Genomic DNA, 19,142 nt, shown 5'->3' with positions numbered 1-19,142 from the left:
AAATCTAATCAATTGGTCCTTGTGTCATTTCTGACCTTCCCTGAAAATTTCATCCAAATCCGTTTGTCCATTTTTAAGAAATGTTGCATGTGTTTTGAACAATTTTGATTTATAAAAAAAGATGATGAAAATGCACTACTTTGGCTGTGATGCAGTTTCTGATAATGTTCGGTTCACCTGGGAAAATGACCTATGCCAGTGATTTTTGAAATGAAAGAAGTACAACCCCTTTGCAGTATTTCTAACTGCTGTGATCACGCACTGTTGGCCTTTGTTCCACAAACTTAAAAACTGAAAAACATGCTGACTGTGAAAAAAAGTAGCAAGTGGAGTCTGTTTTGTTTTTGGAGGAAAGTCCAGGCATCATATTGTAAAAATCAACTCGTCAAACATTTTATGAGGAAGGGAATGCGTTCATCGCATTTCTTAGACCTTAAGAAGACACACAGTGCAGTTCTGCTGAGTATGACTGACATAAACATGACTGAAATAATTAAAACTCACTGTTGTGCGTCTCCATTGATCAGGGAGTCGTAGGTGAACATGAAGCCTCCGTGAGGACAGAGCAGCAGAGTGTTGCCCACATTAGACACTGGAGAGGATTTTGTGGGCCTCCTGGAAAACACAAGCAGCATGAATACTGATTATCATAAGGGACATGAGAAACGAAAAGAAAATATGGTCCTTAATACAAACTAAATAATAATACTGGTTGTAGTCATTACCACTAACACATACACTACTGTTCAATAGTTTGGAGTCACTTAGAAATGTCCTTATTTTTGAAAGAAAAGCAGTTTTTATCCAGTGAAGACGACGTTAAATGAATGATAAATCCAGTATAGACATAGTTAATGTGGTAAATGACTATTCTAGCTGTGAACGGCTGATTTTTAATGGAACATCTCCATAGGGGTACAGAGGAACATTTCCATCAACCATCACTCCTGTGTTCTAATGCTACATTGTGTTAGCTAATGTTGTTGAAAGGCTCATTGATGATTAGAAAACCCAGTTATGTTAGCACATGGATAAAAGAGTGAGCTTTCATGAAAAACATGGAATTTCCTGGGTGACCCCAAACTTTTGAATGGTAGTGTATGTTGATGCCAAATTTGTCTTCTGATTGATATATTTTATAGAAAGCTGACCTCTTGTTGAATATCAACAACAAAACATTATTTTTAGCCCTGAAAAACCACTGCTGCAAAAATACATTCTTTTTCCAATATTTGGGTCTTACAGGCTTAAACAATGTGACAGCGTACATTCTGTTCACTTCACTGATGAAACAATCATACCTGATGAATTTTCTCCACTCATCCACAAAAAACAGAGGGACTATGTAAAGTACATCTGTACCCTGGGGAGACAACAGAAAGGATTTACTGTAGTCACCGTCAGGTATTATATTTGGAGAGCTTCAATTAATATTAATTTTCAGTAGCATTATTGATTGAAATGAAGAGCTGACATGAAGAGTTTACCAGAATGACAGTTTGGTGTCTGGCTTTGTCATTACCTGGGGCCACTTTGTGAGTGTTGGCCGGTTCTTCTCATGGAAGAGGTTGAGCAGCTGGTTCTTCTGGTCGAGGGCCATCATTTTACTGACAGCCTCATTGTCCTTCTCCTCCTGCTCTAATGTCTGGACAAACAAGAAAAATGGAATTCCTCAGGTAACCAAATGCACATCCACCAACTATCAGGACTCGTGTACAGTTTGTGACTGTCGTGTGGCTGCAGATGGCATCACTATGTGGTTATTTCTAGCGGGATATTCAGGCGTTAAGGTGTATTAGCTGTGCTCGATTGGCCAGCTGACTTGAACCCCTTAGAACTGAATTATGGGATGTTATAGAGGAAGACGAAAAAACACCCGACCCAAAAATGCAGACCGGACAAGTTGCCCACTTTGGTATTGAAAATCCACCTATTTATTGATTTGAGGAAATATGCTAATATTCTATAATTTGAGATACTGGGTTTCTAATTGTCATGAGTTATAAACCATAATCAACAAAATTAAAACAAAAAAAGGTCTGAAATATTTAAATTCATATGTAACGAATCTGAAATATATGAAAGCTTACTTTTTCCATTACATTATGAAAAAAAATCTTTTTCAGTGTTTTATTTTTGGAGATGCACTAGTATAAACACATTGGTGTACTGTTGCCCGGCTACTGTAAAATGATGGTAATCAAGTCTACTATAGGTCTACTACACCAGAGGCATCTGTCAAGGACAGCAAGTAGCCATGTCAGAAGAAAATAAAAAGATGAAAGATACACGGGAGGGATCTGTACGGTGCAACCTTGAAGAGTTTGTCAGTGAACACTTACCAGACACTGCTGACAGGGTTCTTGGTTTTGAGTAAATTCTGGAGCTTTGGGGAAGTATTCCCTCAGCTTGGTCCAAACGTCAGAGGATACAAGCTTCCGTTCCGTCTCTAGAATACTCAGACCTCCTATGGTAGGAACGTACAAATTCAGCTACAGGAGCATGCATGTACAACACCAATGACAACAGTACACGTTTTTAAAAATATTCTCTTTGTAACTCCAGTTTAAAAGGTACTATTCAAATATAGCTGATTGTTATAACACTATATATTTCTTCTTATTAATAAGAGAAAATGTGTCATTGTTAAAAAGGCTTTGCAATATCATTCTGGCTGTTAGCAGGGGAAATACCATGACTGCAGATGATGTCTTCATTAAAAGTCTTCATCTCCTCCTCTGTGCCCTCTGAGAGCTCGGAGCCGAACTCTGAAATCAAACAATTCACCAAGAATGCTTACAATAATCAGTCCCTCCAGGATTTCGCGGGCGTCTTTCATGATTGTTGCGGCCGAAAATGCCTGAATTTGCGGCAGCTTTTCTACAAAATTGTGATAAAAGTTGCGATGTTTTAAGCTTATTTGTTGTGATGAAATTGCGGGAGACAATGACAATTGCTAAAACGCTGCATTTTTTTCCAACTTGTAGAACATGTTTCAACACTGTAATTGACAATATTTATTCCGAAATTAATTATTTAACCTTCCAATCCATTTCCACAAAAGCTGGCACACCACGGTGGGACATTAGCAGCAGCCAGATACTGGTTTAATATGAAGTGGTTGGTAGATTTGTGGCACAAAATGATAATTTACTATTGAATGAATCATATATGGACATATCTGTCAGTGACTTAAAAAGTTAATTTCATTTCCGGACACACACGTGTTCACACGCTCACGGCTTGTCACGTCAACTAACAAGAAGAGAGCACAGTACTCCACCAAGACTGTTCATTACCTGACCTTGTGCTGAACACAGGTGTGTGTTCTGCATGTGTATGAATCGCGTGACTTAAATATGTAGCAGAAGACTGAGGAGATTGATGGGACTCAGAAACACCCCCACAATTTAATCAGTTGTTCTTTGTGTCATTTCTGATACGTCCACATTGGTAGATTTGTTGGAGGATCACAATCATGTGATCGTCAGCAGGCCGCTGAGGTAGCGTTCACTTGTTGCCATGGTTACCGTGCTGCTATCAGACGCCGTGCTGCTAGCAAATCCGTGGATCCAAACTTGAAGCCGCATCACTGCTGAAGTCTAATCACTTGGTCCTTGTGTCATTTCTGACCGACCCCGAGAATTTCATTCACATCTCTGAGTCTGTTTTTGAGCGATGTTGGTAACAGATGAAGGATTCATACACGCTGATCATCACATAACTCTGTCGTGTTCTTTGGTGGAATAATTAATCTAATTTACCTTCATTCTTTCAGTGCTCTAATGGATCTGGATGCAACAGTTTCCATCATGGTGATTGGTCTGATCTGTTGTCAGCTCATTTCAGCCGTTCTAATATGTTTCGTGTTTATATAAAAAAAAGTGTGTATCAGTCAATGACTTTTTTTTTTTTTTTGTATTCCACCACAATATTGCACGGTTGTAAAACAGTTTAGCTCCGCTTTGGTGAAGAACATCAGTGAATTAATTGTTTATCACGGTCTTCAGCAGCAATTTTTGTTGGTAAATGAGAGACATTAGTATCGCACATGTCTGCATCTTCAAACCATAAACAGGAAGTGAATTCGGTGACATACGTGCATTACGTTTGCGCTGGGAGCTGCTATGATTGGTGGAACTCACGGGAGGCGGGCCAAAATTGCGGGAAAGTTGCAGTGATTGGACAAAATTGCAAGGCCGCGCAAAATTCGCAGAGATTGGTTGATTTCGTGTGAATTCGCGCGATCGCAACATTGTGAATTCCTGGAGGGACTGAATATCATAGTACTTCAATTTCTTTAGGATTTCAAAAACAATTGACAAAATGATCATGAAGTTTGGTACACTAATTCATGACACCATTACAATGAACTGTAACTGCTTCGATGCCCTCTAATTTTGCGTCTAGCTCCATCATGACGCCAACCTTGAATATTTACCAGTATTGCAGTTAATTAGGAAATACCTGCAAATCTAATGATGATCCCTTTACAATATCATCTTGACCATGTTCGTATTTAGCTCAAAAGCATGACTGTGCTCGAGTGAAGTTATGACATGGCTGTAGATTACTGGTCTTACTACTTCTACAGTTTGTTTGGTGTCCCACTAAAAGCAGCTTTCATACATATTGACACTGCCATATTGATCTCTAACTTCAAGTTAAAATGACGCTGGTTACTGCGAGGCCAGCTAAGGTAATTACTAATGGTTCAACAATGCACCACAGAAATCTTTCTATTATCATCAAGTATAATACATTATTTTCACTGACATTTCAGCCCAAAGCCAAATGTATTCAACTTTCAGGGATAAAACAAAAATCAGAAAATACCATGTACACAGTTTGGTGATTCTCTGTTTTGGCTGACAAATATGGAGTTAGAACAGTCTCATAATTCACAAATGCACACAAAAGAATTCACAAATGTAAACTGCAATCCACAAATGCACACAGAAGAATTCACACATGTGAACTGGGATTCACAAACGTAAACTGCAATCCACAAATAAATTAAGAAAGTTCACAAATGTATTTCTGCATTCACAAACTGCTTTTGTGTGTGAATCTTTTTTGAGACTGCTCTGCCGTCAGCTCGATCCACAAATGCATTTTTTCAACACGGAAGTTTGTGTAGCCAATCAGATGTCTCCCTCCTTTCAGCCAATCACAAAAACTCACCCCACGTGGGGGTGGGTGCTCTGTTCAGCCAATCATATGAACGCGTCCGCACAGCGTTATACTTCACCGTGTCATTGGGCTGAAGAGTGAAGCTGCCCGTCGGAGAGACCATGGCGTCTGATGGGGACAATAGACCCTTTATTTGTTTACAAACATTGTGACGTTTTTGTGGGCGGGGCTTATGCTGGAGGCAAAAGCTGAGCGAGAAGTCAAGCGGGACTGGGAGTATATAGTTTGCGCTGGGAGTTTGCGCTGCAAACTCGAGCATTTTTAACCCGTTAAACTTCAGTGTACCGCCGGCGGTACGCTTACTAATTTGCATAGGAATTTAAAGAATGTCTGAAGGCTGCAAACGCGAATATATAAACATTATATGCCGATGGAAAGCTTAGATTCTCATGAATCCGCCGGTATAAACCACTTTCAGATGCGATTACCACAGCGGATAATATAAATGAAATGAAAATATTCCACAAAAAACGGCCATAATCCAACCTTGGACATCCAGACGACACAAGCCAGTAAACTATTTTGTCCAAAACATGTCTTGAAGTCGGTATATAATCCACGAATCGGTCGTTTTCAAGGAAATGTACCTCGCGATGCGCGTCCAATATGCCCTGTATTTCTCGTCATATTTTTTTATTTACAAATAGAATATTAGCGATTTTTTGTACTGAAAATGGCTGGAATTGACTGCAGCTGATCGTCTCTGGAGAGACAGCAGGTCCGATTTGTGGCACTGGCAGTGAGCAGTGACACGTTTTGTGGCACCGCGCTGGATGCCACAGTTAATGCCACTGTGCCATGGTTAATGCCACTGTTTGGGCGAGATGCCACTGCCGCAGCGGCATTTCCAGTGGCCTCTGGAGATGCCAGCAGAGATACCACGATTAATTAAAGTTTTATAGGATTCCACCGAACGCTCGTGCTCAGAGGGAACGAAGACAGTTGTGGTTAAATGCACTGAGGCGAAAAGACTGGACAGAGACGATCAGCTGCAGTCAATTCCAGCCATTTTCAGTACAAAAAAAAATCGCTAATATTCTATTTGTAAATAAAAAAATATGACGAGAAATACAGGGCATATTGGACGCGCATCGCGAGGTGCATTTCCTTGAAAACGACCGACTCGTGGATTATATACCGACTTCAAGACATGTTTTGGACAAAATAGTTTACTGGCTTGTGTCGTCTGGATGTCCAAGGTTGGATTATGGCCGTTTTTTGTGGAATATTTTCATCTGTGTGTAATAATGAACCCGGAAATGTGAGTCGCGCTGTGTACGTTGAAGCCGTGTACAGAGAAAGGATGGATGGATATTCGTTGTTTGTCGGACAAATGTGTTTATATTATCCGCTGTGGTAATCACATCTGAAAGTGGTTTTTCCCGGTGGATTCATGAGAATCTAAGCTTTCCATCGGCGTATAATGTTTATATAATCGCGTTTGCAGCCTTCAGACATTCTTTAAATTCCTATGCAAATTAGTAAGTGTACCGCCGGCGGTACACTGAAGTTTAACGGGTTAAAAATGCTCGAGTTTGCAGCGCAAACTCCCAGCGCAAACTATATACTCCCAGTCCCGCTTGACTTCTCGCTCAGCTTTTGCCTCCAGCATAAGCCCCGCCCACAAAAAAACGTCACAATGTTTGTAAACAAATAAAGGGTCTATTGTCCCCATCAGACGCCATGGTCTCTCCGACGGGCAGCTTCACTCTTCAGCCCAATGACACGGTGAAGTATAACGCTGTGCGGACGCGTTCATATGATTGGCTGAACAGTACACCCACCCCCACGTGGGGTGAGTTTTTGTGATTGGCTGAAAGGAGGGAGACATCTGATTGGCTACACAAACTTCCGTGTTGAAAAAAATGCATTTGTGGATCGAGCTGACGGCAGAGCAGTCTCAAAAAAGATTCACACACAAAAGCAGTTTGTGAATGCAGAAATACATTTGTGAACTTTCTTAATTTATTTGTGGATTGCAGTTTACGTTTGTGAATCCCAGTTCACATGTGTGAATTCTTCTGTGTGCATTTGTGGATTGCAGTTTACGTTTGTGAATCCCAGTTCACATGTGTGAATTCTTCTGTGTGCATTTGTGGATTGCAGTTTACATTTGTGAATTCTTCTGTGTGCATTTGTGAATTATGAGACTGTTCTAACTCCATAGACAAATGAAAACATAAACTACAACAGCCACAATAGATTAAAAGACAAAATGAGATTTAAAAAAAAAAAAAAAAATCACATCCATTCCCCCTACCTTTGATGTTGTTAGTGTGTGGTCCCTGTCCATTGGTCTGGCCATTGCTGTGTTTGGTTTCATGTTCATCCTCTTCCAGCTGTTCCAAAGCCAGCTGCCTCCAGCCACGCAGAGATGCTTTGCCCACCCAGTAGCCCTCCCCACTGTGACACACACACACACACACACACACACACACACACACACACACACACACACACACACACACACACACACACACACACACACACACACACACACACACACACACACACACAGAGGTAATTAAATTGACAGACTTATCTAAACTTGAATTAACATGCAACACTACGATTCATCTACCTGACACTTATTTTGTGTTTACCTGAGTGTTCGTTTGACCAGATTGGACACTTCCTTGAAGTCTTCGTTGAGCTGGTTCTTTAGCCGAAGCACTCTGCATCGCTGGCTAACACAGTCTCTGCACAGAGACGAGGCTGCACAAACACACAAAAGTGGGGTAAATAAAAAAGTAAAAGACAAACATAGTTTTGGGAGTGCGTGAATGAACAACGTATCTACAGACTGGTTGTGCTTTGTATATAAAGTTTCTAATCTGATACGGAAGGGCATTTCCAGTAAACCAGTCAGGTTAGTGATTCATCTGCAATTGTTTCATCACAGTTAAACACTAGAATATGTGAGAGTTTCAACATGCCAACATTTCAAGATGCCCCGATGCTTCATTAGTTTTGTAGCTCATGACTTGTCCCCGTGTTTGACTAACCGTCCAGTCTTGGCCCTCCACCGTAACGCTCGTAAAGGAGTTGTGCAGCTTGCAGGGAAACCCTCTTGGAATCTCCCACCTTGTCCGGATGTAACTTGCCGTGAGAGCACAGGAACAAGGAGCAGTCAATTTCTTTTGTGGCAGTGGAGTCATCAAGCCACTTCTTCAGCCAGTCCAGGGGGATAAACTCATATTGCTCGCCTGTGGAGGGAAAGCAAAGGAACACATCAAACATAAACACACAAAACCAAATAATATATGACAACAGCTGTATCTCTGTATATGGTTACTGACTGATCAACAGGCTGTAAAAACAAATGCTAACATAATTAGGTTACATAATACCAACATACATTATTTGCATTTGGTAAAAATCACAATCACTTGTTGGTTCAGTAGGGTGTTGTATTAGCAATATTACTATGGGATGTGGAAAGTAAAATCATGCCACTACTGTCTGCATTATAGAGTGTTCTTAAATGAAAATGATGACAAATGTGTGGACCCTGTAGTGTTTCTGTTAAATTGGCTGTGGGTGATTAAGGAATGTTTTACCGACCGTCTCTTGCAGGTAAAAGCTCGTAGAGCTCCTTCACCTCTTCATGTTTGGCCTTGCCCTTATCCACGCTCTGTTTTCTCATGTCTGCCATCTCATTACACCACTCTTCAAATTTATGGTTGTCTTGGTCTACCAACCTCTGAAGGAAAGCTGGAATCCAGGACAGAAAGGAAAGACCATCAGACATGCAGCATGCACTAGGTAGTAGGTTATACTTTTGTTAATAAAATCTGACAAAATAAATAACACAGGAAATGTATGAAATGTCTACTCCTCACCTGGCACCTCAACGTTGGTCCGAGAGGGATCTAAGCTCTCCTCTTCTTGGACCTTATACACAAGCATGTATGCATTTCTGGAGCAGTGGTAGCCTTTACTGCACTTTGGCTTTCTTGTCTGGGATTTCACTGTCTCGGCTAGGAAGGAAGAAGATCAGGCAACAAGAGAAACAACTTTGACCAAAGTGTTTACGTTTACACATGATTCTAAGGTGGATAAAATGTAGTACTCTTGATTTTTTATTTTTTTCCCTGAAGCACCATCATCATGGTGACCTCACAGTTTAAAAAAAATAATAACTTGACTGCAACTGAAATATTCAGCTACTTTACAAGACAATGTTTATAATTGTGAAGAATATTACTGTACGTTAAAAACAATACTGATGCCTTGAAAATAACGTTACATTGGGTGTCTTTGGATTTCTGGAAGATGGAATTGTACAGTATCCATTTAACATGACTCACCGATGTCCTCCTCAATACCAAGCTGGAGCTTCTTGCCTTCCATTTTCTCGATTTCCTCGTCATTGAATTTGTACCAGTCGCCAGTACGAGCGTCTTTCACATGAGCAATGTAGTGGCCAGAGTAGGCACTGATTCCCCGATGGATCAGCACTGCACTCAGCTCATAAACACACTTCTGGTCTGGAGAAGTCAAAGCACACAAACAGCATACTTACTGTGGAATCATCATGACATGTTGCATCATCAGCTAAGCAACGTTTTGCTCCTTCTAAACTTAAAACTGAGCGAACAGTGAAGTTGCTTGTAGGACCACTGAACATTTCACTCTTCTACATGAATTCAAAAGACTTGGCCACAGTCGTCATTGTGACTGCTGAGGGAAAAATAATACTGCAAATACCTTGTTTTCCTTCCAAGAAAGGTCCCATGTCTAGTTGCTCTGGAAAACTTATGAAAGTGTTGAGCTTTTTCTTGTGTCCCGTTTGTCTGAAGAAGGGCAAACAGTTCAGTACAGAATCTGTTCTAAAAATACCTGAAACATCAATGGTATCAGCAACTAGTTGAGTAAAATTGGATTAGTCAGATTTGCCATCATAAACAGATATTTACTAAGCAACAATACTTTGCCTTTCCAAAGTAACATAATCTGTTCACACATGGAAAGCAGCACAAAGTGATGGCTGACCTATCAAAGACAAATCGCATGAGCTGCAGGTTGAGGGTTGGAGGAAGGCTGTGCAGTCTGATCCTCCGGGTGGCATTCTGTTTACTCTGACAGCACTCACAGAAGTAGCGGTTCTCCCCTTCCAACTTCTCCTCCTTCAGAGTGAAGCACAAGGTAACGTTAGGATAAGGACACAAATAGATACATTACAATGGAAGATGGAGTAATTTAACTATAGGGCACACAGAAACAAATCAACTTCTGATTAAAACTGTACCAATTAACTGATCTGATATTATTCTGTATTGCACATTTAAATAAACAGAACTCGAAAACTTTTAGTTTCCCCTTCTGCTAATGATTATTACAATAGGTTTATTATTTTGTGTCATTCTTTCTAGGCACTGAAAATAACTCTGAATGAGTGTGAATGAATGTGTTTGTGTGTCCAGTGCTGCTGTTTCTTGCTTTGTTGTGTCAGCTATGCTGTACAGTAATAAAACACATTGAGTTTGGTAGAGAACAACAGTTACCTTCAAGAACTCTGTGACACACTCAGTGATGTTCTTGTGGCCCTGGATGTTGAGCTCCAGCTCATAGAATCGGGATGGCAGTGCAGACGATCGTCCACACTGGTTACACCTAGAAGCCAGACCAAACGAACTGCATTTATACTGACTGTATCATCATCTAAAGTTAGTTTGTCAGAGTAGTTTCAGCAAAAAATTGTTTACAATAATGTCAGTTTCAATTAGTTAAATTTGATATAAAGTGATCCCCTAGCCTACAGCTGTTCTCTGGATCTCATGCAATACAGTTGATCACAGCACCTTACTACAGAGACTAGAACATGTTAATGGACTTAAAGGAACCACACTAAAATAGTTTAAATCATATTCATCAGACAGATTAGTGTTTGTTTACGTCAATGATGACTCTTACACCCACACTAGAGTTAGTTACAGAGTTCCACAGGGTTCTGTGTTAGGAACAACACTATTTAGTTTGTACTGTACATGCTCCCCTTAGGCAAGATTATTAAGAAGAACTGCATTAATTTCCATTGATATGAAGATGACACCCAGCTATATTTATCTTTGAAATGAAATTAAACCAGTCAGTTGGTCAAACTCCAGATATTTCTGAAGGAAATAAAGGCCTGGATGAAGTGTAATATTTCTCTCCTAAGTTACTAAAACCAAAACTGAAGTTAAAGTATTTGGCCCTGAACACCTCAGAAATGCATTTTATAACAAGATACTTCCTCCTCCTTCTCCCCCACATCACTAATTGCTTGCTCATAGGAAAACCAAAAGCAACTTTGGATTGCTGGGTTCTCTGTTCTGTTTAGAATTCGTAAGGTCTGTACCTTACTATGTTAAGTGCTGTGAGATGACACATGTTGTGAATTTGCACTATATAAATAAAATCTAATTAAAATGAATTTAAGTCCAATTATTTACAAAATATATACATATGTTCCATAAAGGAAAAAAATGTGTCAAGTTTGAGTACTGAGTGGCCTTACATGGTAACATAGGAGAACTGTCCACAGAACTGCTGCTGGATAACATTCTGCAGGCTGGGGTTCTTCTGCTTGGACAGTGTATCCTCCAACAGAGACAAGAAGAGCTTTGAAAACTCCTGGGCATCCTGAAAATCAAAGGTTTCAATGAAGTTCTCTGTAGCTAAACCAAGCCTAAAATCATTGATGGCACAATAAAGCATTAATTCTTCTATGCAATAATGATATCAGAAAAGGAACACTTTGAGGAGTATTAGATAGTCAAATTTTATGACTTTGAATTTTATGACCCGACATAATTTTTGGAGACATTTTGCACTCATTTGTACTGAGAAAAGAAGAAACCCTAAGTGTTGACTGTTACAACAGTACAGTCCAGGATCATGAGGTTGTACTTAAGACTTATGCACAATCGTAGAACTGTTAATTTTTGTTGGGTAATACCTTATATGAGAAAATTCACAACAGAACTCTCACAATGAGCAAAATCCACAAGGATGGAACTCGAGTGAAATATATAATAACAGTACTCTTTCAAACTGTGAAACCAGCTCGGTATCTGTACACTGACGCTATGATCATTTTTCTTAGCTTTATGTCTGGATTTACCTGTTGTTGTCCTGTGTCCAGGCCCAGTGCTTTGACCAACCCTGAAGGATCGATGTACTTTCTGTTGCTATTTTGCAGAAGAGCAAATAAATACTGCAGATGCTCACAGATTGACTGGGGCTCGTAATCTGGAAAAGAAAGACACAACACGGATATTTACATTTGAGGACAACTGGCATTTATTACATCTAAAAAGGTACATTAGCATGCTGACCTCACACCAAAGTGGGCCTTCCTTTACATTTGTCATATCATGTCAATCATGGGAATTCATCTGAGATAAATTCAAACTTGCCAACTACCCCTGCAACAAATTAATTAAAAATAACCCATCTGAGATTCTCAGTTCACTTTATCGCTTACATCACCACAATAAATAAATACCTGTGAGTTTGACTGACGCAAAGCACAACTAAATCAAACTGGCAGGGGGTTAGATTTGAGGTTTAATGTCTTCAGTTATAAAGTCTAGCCAGAAAAATTCTCTTTGTGAAGGCTGTCCATCTCTCACTAAATAAATATCATTGAAAGGTTGACATTACTCTCTTGTAGAAGAGCTTAAATTTAACTATAATGCTCTCAAATGTAAATATTGCTTTATTCCAAAATTGGAACCGCATGTATGTCTGAATGCAAAACAATCTCAAACGGCAATGATTTGATGCATTTGACTTTTGACTTAGGTACACTTGTACGCCACAACAGCCCGACATAATTTTTGGAGACATTTTGCACTTTTTTATACTGAGAAAAGAAGAAAGCCGAAAGAAGAACGTGTTGTCTGTTACAACAGCACAGCCCAGGATCATGAGGTTCTACTTAAGACTTATGCACAACCAAGTTTAAAAAAAAAAAAGCAGATTAGCACAATTTGGCCACACACCAAGCTGGCATAAATCATGGGGAAAACATGAGGAAACACCTCAGTATTAAGTATGCTGTTATACCAGATTTAATGTTGTGTTCCTGTGCTCGCAAATTGTGGCACTGATAGAGGCTCCGACGCAGCTCCAGGTTGTGGAACCACACTTGCAGGAATGTGTTAACATAACATGTGGCACCGAGGTTGGTCAGGCCGACAAATGTGTTCTGGAAGGGGACAGACAGAAAGAGAGACATTGGATGAACTGGACTTTTAGAAATACTTGCATCTCTGATCTTGTGACTACCTCTTGGTGGTCCCCCTACACACAACAACAATGAGCAGGGTGAGTAAGTCATTTTCAGAGCGTGCACCCAATGAAAGAAATACCTTGTCTCTACGTTCTGAATTTGGGTCATCGATATTGTGGAAAGCATTTTCATCAATCTCCCCCAGCCAAGCATGTTCACCAATACCCACAAGACAGTTAGGATTTCCTTTGCAGTTCCTCCTGGAAAAACAAGTCATGATGATTAACCCTACTTCCACAAACAGTTTCAGCTTAACTGCACTTCAACAAAATCCGAATCTGATAGTCTGAGGTTCTGCAAACATAAATTTTGAAACGAGCCTTTTATATGCAGCTAGAGGCACAAGCAAGCCAAAACTCATCAGATGACTATGATATACTGCCCATCATCGTGTATGTTTGAATAAATATGTGGTTTGTCCAACAGACAAGTGAACCTTCATGACTTTTCACACAAAGTTTACAAATCTACCCTACGCGCTATGAAGGCTAGTCCGCACACATGGAAACAAAACAGACGTTTGATGCAGATTAGCATCTCGGTGCGCGGCTGGCCTTTTGAGCCCTCTGCTTTAACATTAAAAATACAGTTTTGCTACTGTTGTTTTTGTTTACACATGGCAGCACAATATAGGCACATAGATAAAAATGTTACAACTGTACCTGCAGGTTCCTCTCTTACAGGCCGGGAGACGGATGCGATATGCTAGCTCGATATGTTCCAGCCTTATTTCTTCTGGTTTCACTGTTTCGACCCAACGCCAAGCTGCTTTCTCAAGCTGTACGCGGGGCGCCATAATCCTACGATGAAACGTTTACCACAGTCAGATGTATAATTCCAACAAAGCAAGAAGGCAAATGATAAAGGTTCGCCAAGCTTTTTCTACGAATGCTAACATAGCCGGCTAGCAGGAGCTAAATAAGTTCCTGTAGGTCATAGCCTAGTTCTTACGAAGCAACCTCCCGTTAGCTTTGTGGTGCAAGCTAATGTTAGCTTTGTAGTGCGCTAACTACTCTCTTAAAGCATATGAAAACACATCGTAACGATGCATATATCACTGAAATACCATAAGTTACAAAATAAAATATTTGCAGGGTAACGTCAGAAGTAAGAACTAGACTCGTGCTAATGTTAGCTAGCTAGCTAAAATGTAGCTAGCCCGACCGGCAGTGTTAGCAGTCATTTTAGCCTCTACTTTCTATTTAACGCTGACGCTAACGTATCGAGTTTATTGTGTAACGGTCAAATATCATCGAACCTTTCATGCGTGCAGCTGCTTCACCAAAAATATTTATGTATTTTCACATTTTATTCACGGTTTATTTTAGATTTAGCGCCCTTGCGTCAGTTTATAAATAAATTATTTCTCCGCTCAAAATCAACACGACGTCAATCACTGACGCAGCGACGTCACTCTCTTGTGAGTGGAGGAAACATTGGGACGCTGCCTTCAGAGGCCTCTTCTCAGTCCACATAGCAGAAGGCTCACTTTAAAACGTGCTATGTGTAGTCTCAGTAATTAAACAATTCATTGTGCCAGACGATATGTTGACATCTTGACGTGTCTGTGTGAAGGACCAAATCTGGCTGAAATATGCAGTATACACTTACTGGCCACTTTATTAGGTACACCTTGCTGGTAAAAGGTTGGACCCCTTTTACCTTCAGATCTGCCTTAATTCTTAGTGACATACTTTCAACAAGGTGTTGGAAACATTCCTCAGAGGTTTTGGTCCATATTGACATGATAACATCATGCAGTTGCTGCAGATTTGTCGGCTGAACATCCATGATGTTAATCTCCCGTTCCACCACATCCCAAAGGTGCTCTACTGGATTGAGATCTGGTGACTGTGGAGGACATTGGAGTCTAGTGGACTCATTGCCATGTTCAAGAAACCGGCTTGAGATGATGTGAGCTTTGTGGCATGGTGCATTCATCTGCTGGAAGGAGCCATCAGAAGATGGTCCACTGTGATCATAAAGGGGGGGGGCATGGTTAGCAGCAATACTCAGGTAGACTGAGACATTTAAACCATGATCAGTTGGTACTAAAGGGCCCAAAGTGAGCCAAGAAAATATCCCCCACATCATTACACCACCTGATGGTGCCTGATTCGTTGATACAAGGCAGGATGGATTCATGCTTTCATGTTGTTTACACCAAATTTTGACAATCTGAATGCTGCAGCTGAAATGGAGACTCATCAGAGCAGGCAATGGTTTTCAGTCTTCTATTGTCTAGTTTTAGTGAGTCTGGGTGAATTGTAGCCTCAGTTTCCTGTTCTGAGCTGACAGGAGTGGCACCTGGTGTGGTCTTCTGCTGCTGTAGGACATCTTCTTTAGGGTTGGAGGTGTTGTGGTTCAGAGATGATATTCTTCATTCCTTGGTTGTAGGCATTTGGGTTCTGTAAAGCGTCTTGAGACGAGTTGACTGTAATTGACGCTATATAAATAAAATTGAATTGAATTGAATTGAATTGAATTGAATTGTAACCAGTGGTTATTTGACTTACTGTTGTCAGTCTACCCATTCTCCTCTGACCTCTCATCAACAAGGCATTTTCATTCACACAACTGCTGCTCACTGGATATTTTCTCTTTTTCAGACCATTCTCTGTAAACCCTACAGATGGTTGTGTGTGAAAATCCCAGTAGATCAGCAGTTTGTGAAACACTCAGACCAACAACCATGCCACGTTCAAAGTCCCTTAAATCCCCTTTCTTCTCCATTCTGATGCTCAGTTTGAACTTCAGCAGGTTGTCTTGACCACGTCTACATGAATAAATGCATTGAATTGCTGCCATGTGATTGGCTGAATAGCTATTTGTGTTAACAAGCAACTGAACAGGTGTCCCTAATAAAGTGGCTGGTGAGTATATAACATCACTTAAATTGAAAGAGAGCTGCTTAGCTTGTCCTGGTCCACTCTGAATTTCTTTTTATCTCCCTGTTGTTTTGTGTTGAACAGTTCCCTGATTTTACTGTGTCTCCTCTTTAATTTTATTGTTCTACCTATTTTTAATCTTACAAATGAGGTTTACCATGTATATAGGAAATATAACATTTAGGAAATGTTGGTCTCTTGTCTCATTCAGTCAATAGCAAAAATTAAGGAACTGACCTCACTCCAATTTTTTGGAGGGAAGTGTAGGTGGTATAAATAAAAAGGACGCCCAATTATGCATTAATGTTTTTTTCTCATTCTTCTGGACAAGTTACAGCTTTTCGTTTGTTGTTTGTTCTTAAATATGAAGATCACTGTCTTTCTGTTTTGACATTATCACTGAGATTATACATCTGTAGCAGGGCTGTCAAACTCATTCTAATTCAGGGGCCACATTCAGTCCTATCTCATCTCAAGTGGGATGGACCAGAAAAATCATAACATAATAACCGATAAATAACCACAACTCCAAATTCTTCCTTTTTTTAGTGCAAAAAGTGCATTCTGACAATGCTCACATTTAATGAACTCTCTTTATGCAAAGCTTTATGAACAACCTGAAATTTCTTCAGCAAAATAAGTGAAATTTCAACAATATTAAGCCTCAGTTTATCATTTGTCCATCACAACTTACACATCAGAGTGTCTTCAGAAGAACACAACATTTAGCCTTGAACTGACCAATGTAGTATTTGATAACTCGTCAAGATCTAGAAATGATTTTAAATTCCCATTTATTTCCACATTATGTAGTAATTCTGACACACTACACAAACTACAGTGGGAACGATTAAGGAAAAGGTTGCGATATCCATCTGCTGCCTTGTAAATGTAGAAAATTTAAACATAAAAAAAATCCATAAAAGTTGTGTCAGTGCATCAACAATAGGGTTCAAAGAACCAGACTCAGTCATACTGGAACTGCTCAATGACATCATATTGCACAATGTTAAATGTCTATAAATATTTTCACAAAATAATTCATTTTCACCTCTGTAGTTTTTACATTTTGAAAAGTCATCCTGTGAGCCAGATTGGACCCTCTGGTGAGAGGGTTTCTTTGTTTGGAGAGCTCCATAGCGACATACAGCTACATGGACAATTCTGTTCAAATGAAAAATACTATTGTTCATTGACTTGAATGACTGTGGTGGGATGTGCTGATGTCTTACACCTTCTTTCTCTTTCTGTTTTATTTTTTATTTTTTTGTGATGTCAGAGTATGTATTGAATGTTGTGATTTCTAATGGAAAAAAAAACATAAAATGGCTATTTCCCAAAAAGTAGATTTTTAAATGACAGAGTTTCCCCTTTAATGTTTATACTGTAAATTGCCCTTATTTTGTCTGCTTGAAAAATATTTTCCTGATGTATGCCAACCTCTGCAAATACTGAACAAAAATGTAATTTTAAAACCATATTTCAGCATTTAAATTAAATACCTAAATTTGCTTGTGCAACTTAAATCTTATGCTGAGATTATGCTAATGGAGTAGTACAATATTTTCACAGTCTTACCTTTACGAAGGTGAGCTTGTTTCTCTATGCCAGTAAACACAACATCGACATTGTAGCAGGTATAAAACATAATGTTCTTCCATATAAGTACTAAGGTGCTAGCAGAAATCCTTTCTAGTCTACCAAGAGTTACCCAAGCAGTTATAACAGGTTATGAATGTTTCATATACACCACAAAATGCTTTGGAGGCTTGTGAGTTTGAATCAACTTGTTAAAAACCTTTGCGTTTGTCATGCTGTGGGTAAACATTTGTAATCAACTTAAACATTGAAGAAATGCTGGTTCTTATGGTTGATACCCCTGCTCTATGGTGTTTGGACTGTTGTTCAGACACTTGAACGCAGCACGTTGTAAGACTGCTGAGGAGATGAATGGAAGAGGCTCCGCCCCCTGCTCGTGGCCAGCAGCCGTTCTCCTGAAGCCGTGAGTCGGGTACATGCACGGATACCTCACCTCTACACCGCTCCTCAGGTAATATATCACTTTTATTACTGTTTCACGATTTGAGGGAGATATTTGTGGAGGGTTTCTGAACCTAATTGGTAAAATGAAGCTGTGTGTAAAATGAACATGGATTGTATCCAAGAGCTGAATTTTATAAACAGTCTTTTAACATGAAGCTAATTTCAATGCTGTTCTCACACCAAACCTCATTTAATAGCCTATGGCAGTTATATTTTAAATAGGAAGACAAAACTAACATCGTTTGCTCAACAAAACCCACTCTGGGAGACACTCTTGACTACATAAGTCACTTAATTTAACACAATATCAGTTTCAGATGATAGAAGGATTCTGTTCCTCAGTGTGTTACAGAGCATGAAGTAAAGTTCAGTGTGACTCTCTTTCAGTTTTAAGTCTTACTAAATTAAAATTGATTAACTTTTAGGGAATATATACACTAACGTTCAAAAGTTTGGGGTAACTCAGACAATTTAATGCTTTCTATGAAAACTCAATGTAGCATTAGAACACAGGAGTGATGGTTGCTGGAAATGTTCCTCTGTACCCCTATGGAGATATTCCATTAAAAATCAGCCGTTTAAAGCTACAATAGTCATTTACCACATTAACAATGTCTACACTGGATTTATCATTCATTTAATGTTATCTTCATTGAAAAATAATGCTTTTCTTTCAAAAATAAGGACATTTATAAGTGACTCCAAACTTTTGAACGGTAATGTAGATGTAACAATAA

At 39.5% G+C, this 19,142-nt stretch overlaps 3 protein-coding genes across 5 annotated transcripts in view; 1 reads left to right on the top strand and 2 right to left on the bottom strand.

Annotated features, from left to right (window-relative positions):
- usp48 (ubiquitin specific peptidase 48) overlaps positions 1–14,891 on the bottom strand; it is a 25,362-nt gene extending 10,471 nt beyond the window's left edge. For 2 of the 3 annotated variants that reach the window (XR_007941818.1, XM_022206408.2), the window contains exons 1-20: positions 14,733–14,891; positions 14,137–14,274; positions 13,554–13,674; positions 13,249–13,390; positions 12,302–12,429; positions 11,696–11,820; positions 10,701–10,809; positions 10,189–10,322; positions 9,904–9,989; positions 9,504–9,683; positions 9,036–9,173; positions 8,758–8,907; positions 8,199–8,399; positions 7,797–7,908; positions 7,454–7,596; positions 2,694–2,768; positions 2,343–2,467; positions 1,523–1,645; positions 1,302–1,363; positions 505–615 (exon numbers count right to left, since the gene is read on the bottom strand). Coding sequence is in view for 2 of the 3 variants with exons in the window: in XM_022206408.2 (XP_022062100.1) it covers positions 505–615; positions 1,302–1,363; positions 1,523–1,645; positions 2,343–2,467; positions 2,694–2,768; positions 7,454–7,596; positions 7,797–7,908; positions 8,199–8,399; positions 8,758–8,907; positions 9,036–9,173; positions 9,504–9,683; positions 9,904–9,989; positions 10,189–10,322; positions 10,701–10,809; positions 11,696–11,820; positions 12,302–12,429; positions 13,249–13,390; positions 13,554–13,674; positions 14,137–14,270 (2,399 nt within the window). In the remaining variant the exon portion in view is untranslated. Of the gene's footprint in view, positions 1–504; positions 616–1,301; positions 1,364–1,522; positions 1,646–2,342; positions 2,468–2,693; positions 2,769–7,453; positions 7,597–7,796; positions 7,909–8,198; positions 8,400–8,757; positions 8,908–9,035; positions 9,174–9,503; positions 9,684–9,903; positions 9,990–10,188; positions 10,323–10,700; positions 10,810–11,695; positions 11,821–12,301; positions 12,430–13,248; positions 13,391–13,553; positions 13,675–14,136; positions 14,610–14,732 lie in introns of those variants that run through there. The other variant, XM_022206409.2, reaches the window with a different exon arrangement.
- Positions 1–19,142, bottom strand: part of ldlrad2 (low density lipoprotein receptor class A domain containing 2) — a 200,791-nt gene that overhangs the window by 13,579 nt on the left and 168,070 nt on the right. The gene's annotated exons all lie outside the window — the stretch shown is intronic.
- LOC110959529 (calcium/calmodulin-dependent protein kinase type 1D-like) overlaps positions 14,223–19,142 on the top strand; it is a 27,416-nt gene continuing 22,496 nt past the window's right edge. The window contains exons 1-2 of the mRNA XM_022206415.2: positions 14,223–14,340; positions 18,272–18,412. The gene's annotated coding sequence lies outside the window, so the exon portion shown is untranslated. The remainder of the gene's footprint in view (positions 14,341–18,271; positions 18,413–19,142) is intronic.

The sequence above is a fragment of the Acanthochromis polyacanthus genome, chromosome 5 (genome assembly GCF_021347895.1).
Source record: "Acanthochromis polyacanthus isolate Apoly-LR-REF ecotype Palm Island chromosome 5, KAUST_Apoly_ChrSc, whole genome shotgun sequence".
In the NCBI taxonomy this organism is placed as follows: Eukaryota; Metazoa; Chordata; class Actinopteri; family Pomacentridae; genus Acanthochromis; species Acanthochromis polyacanthus.
This window is presented reverse-complemented; position numbering and strand designations above follow the sequence as displayed.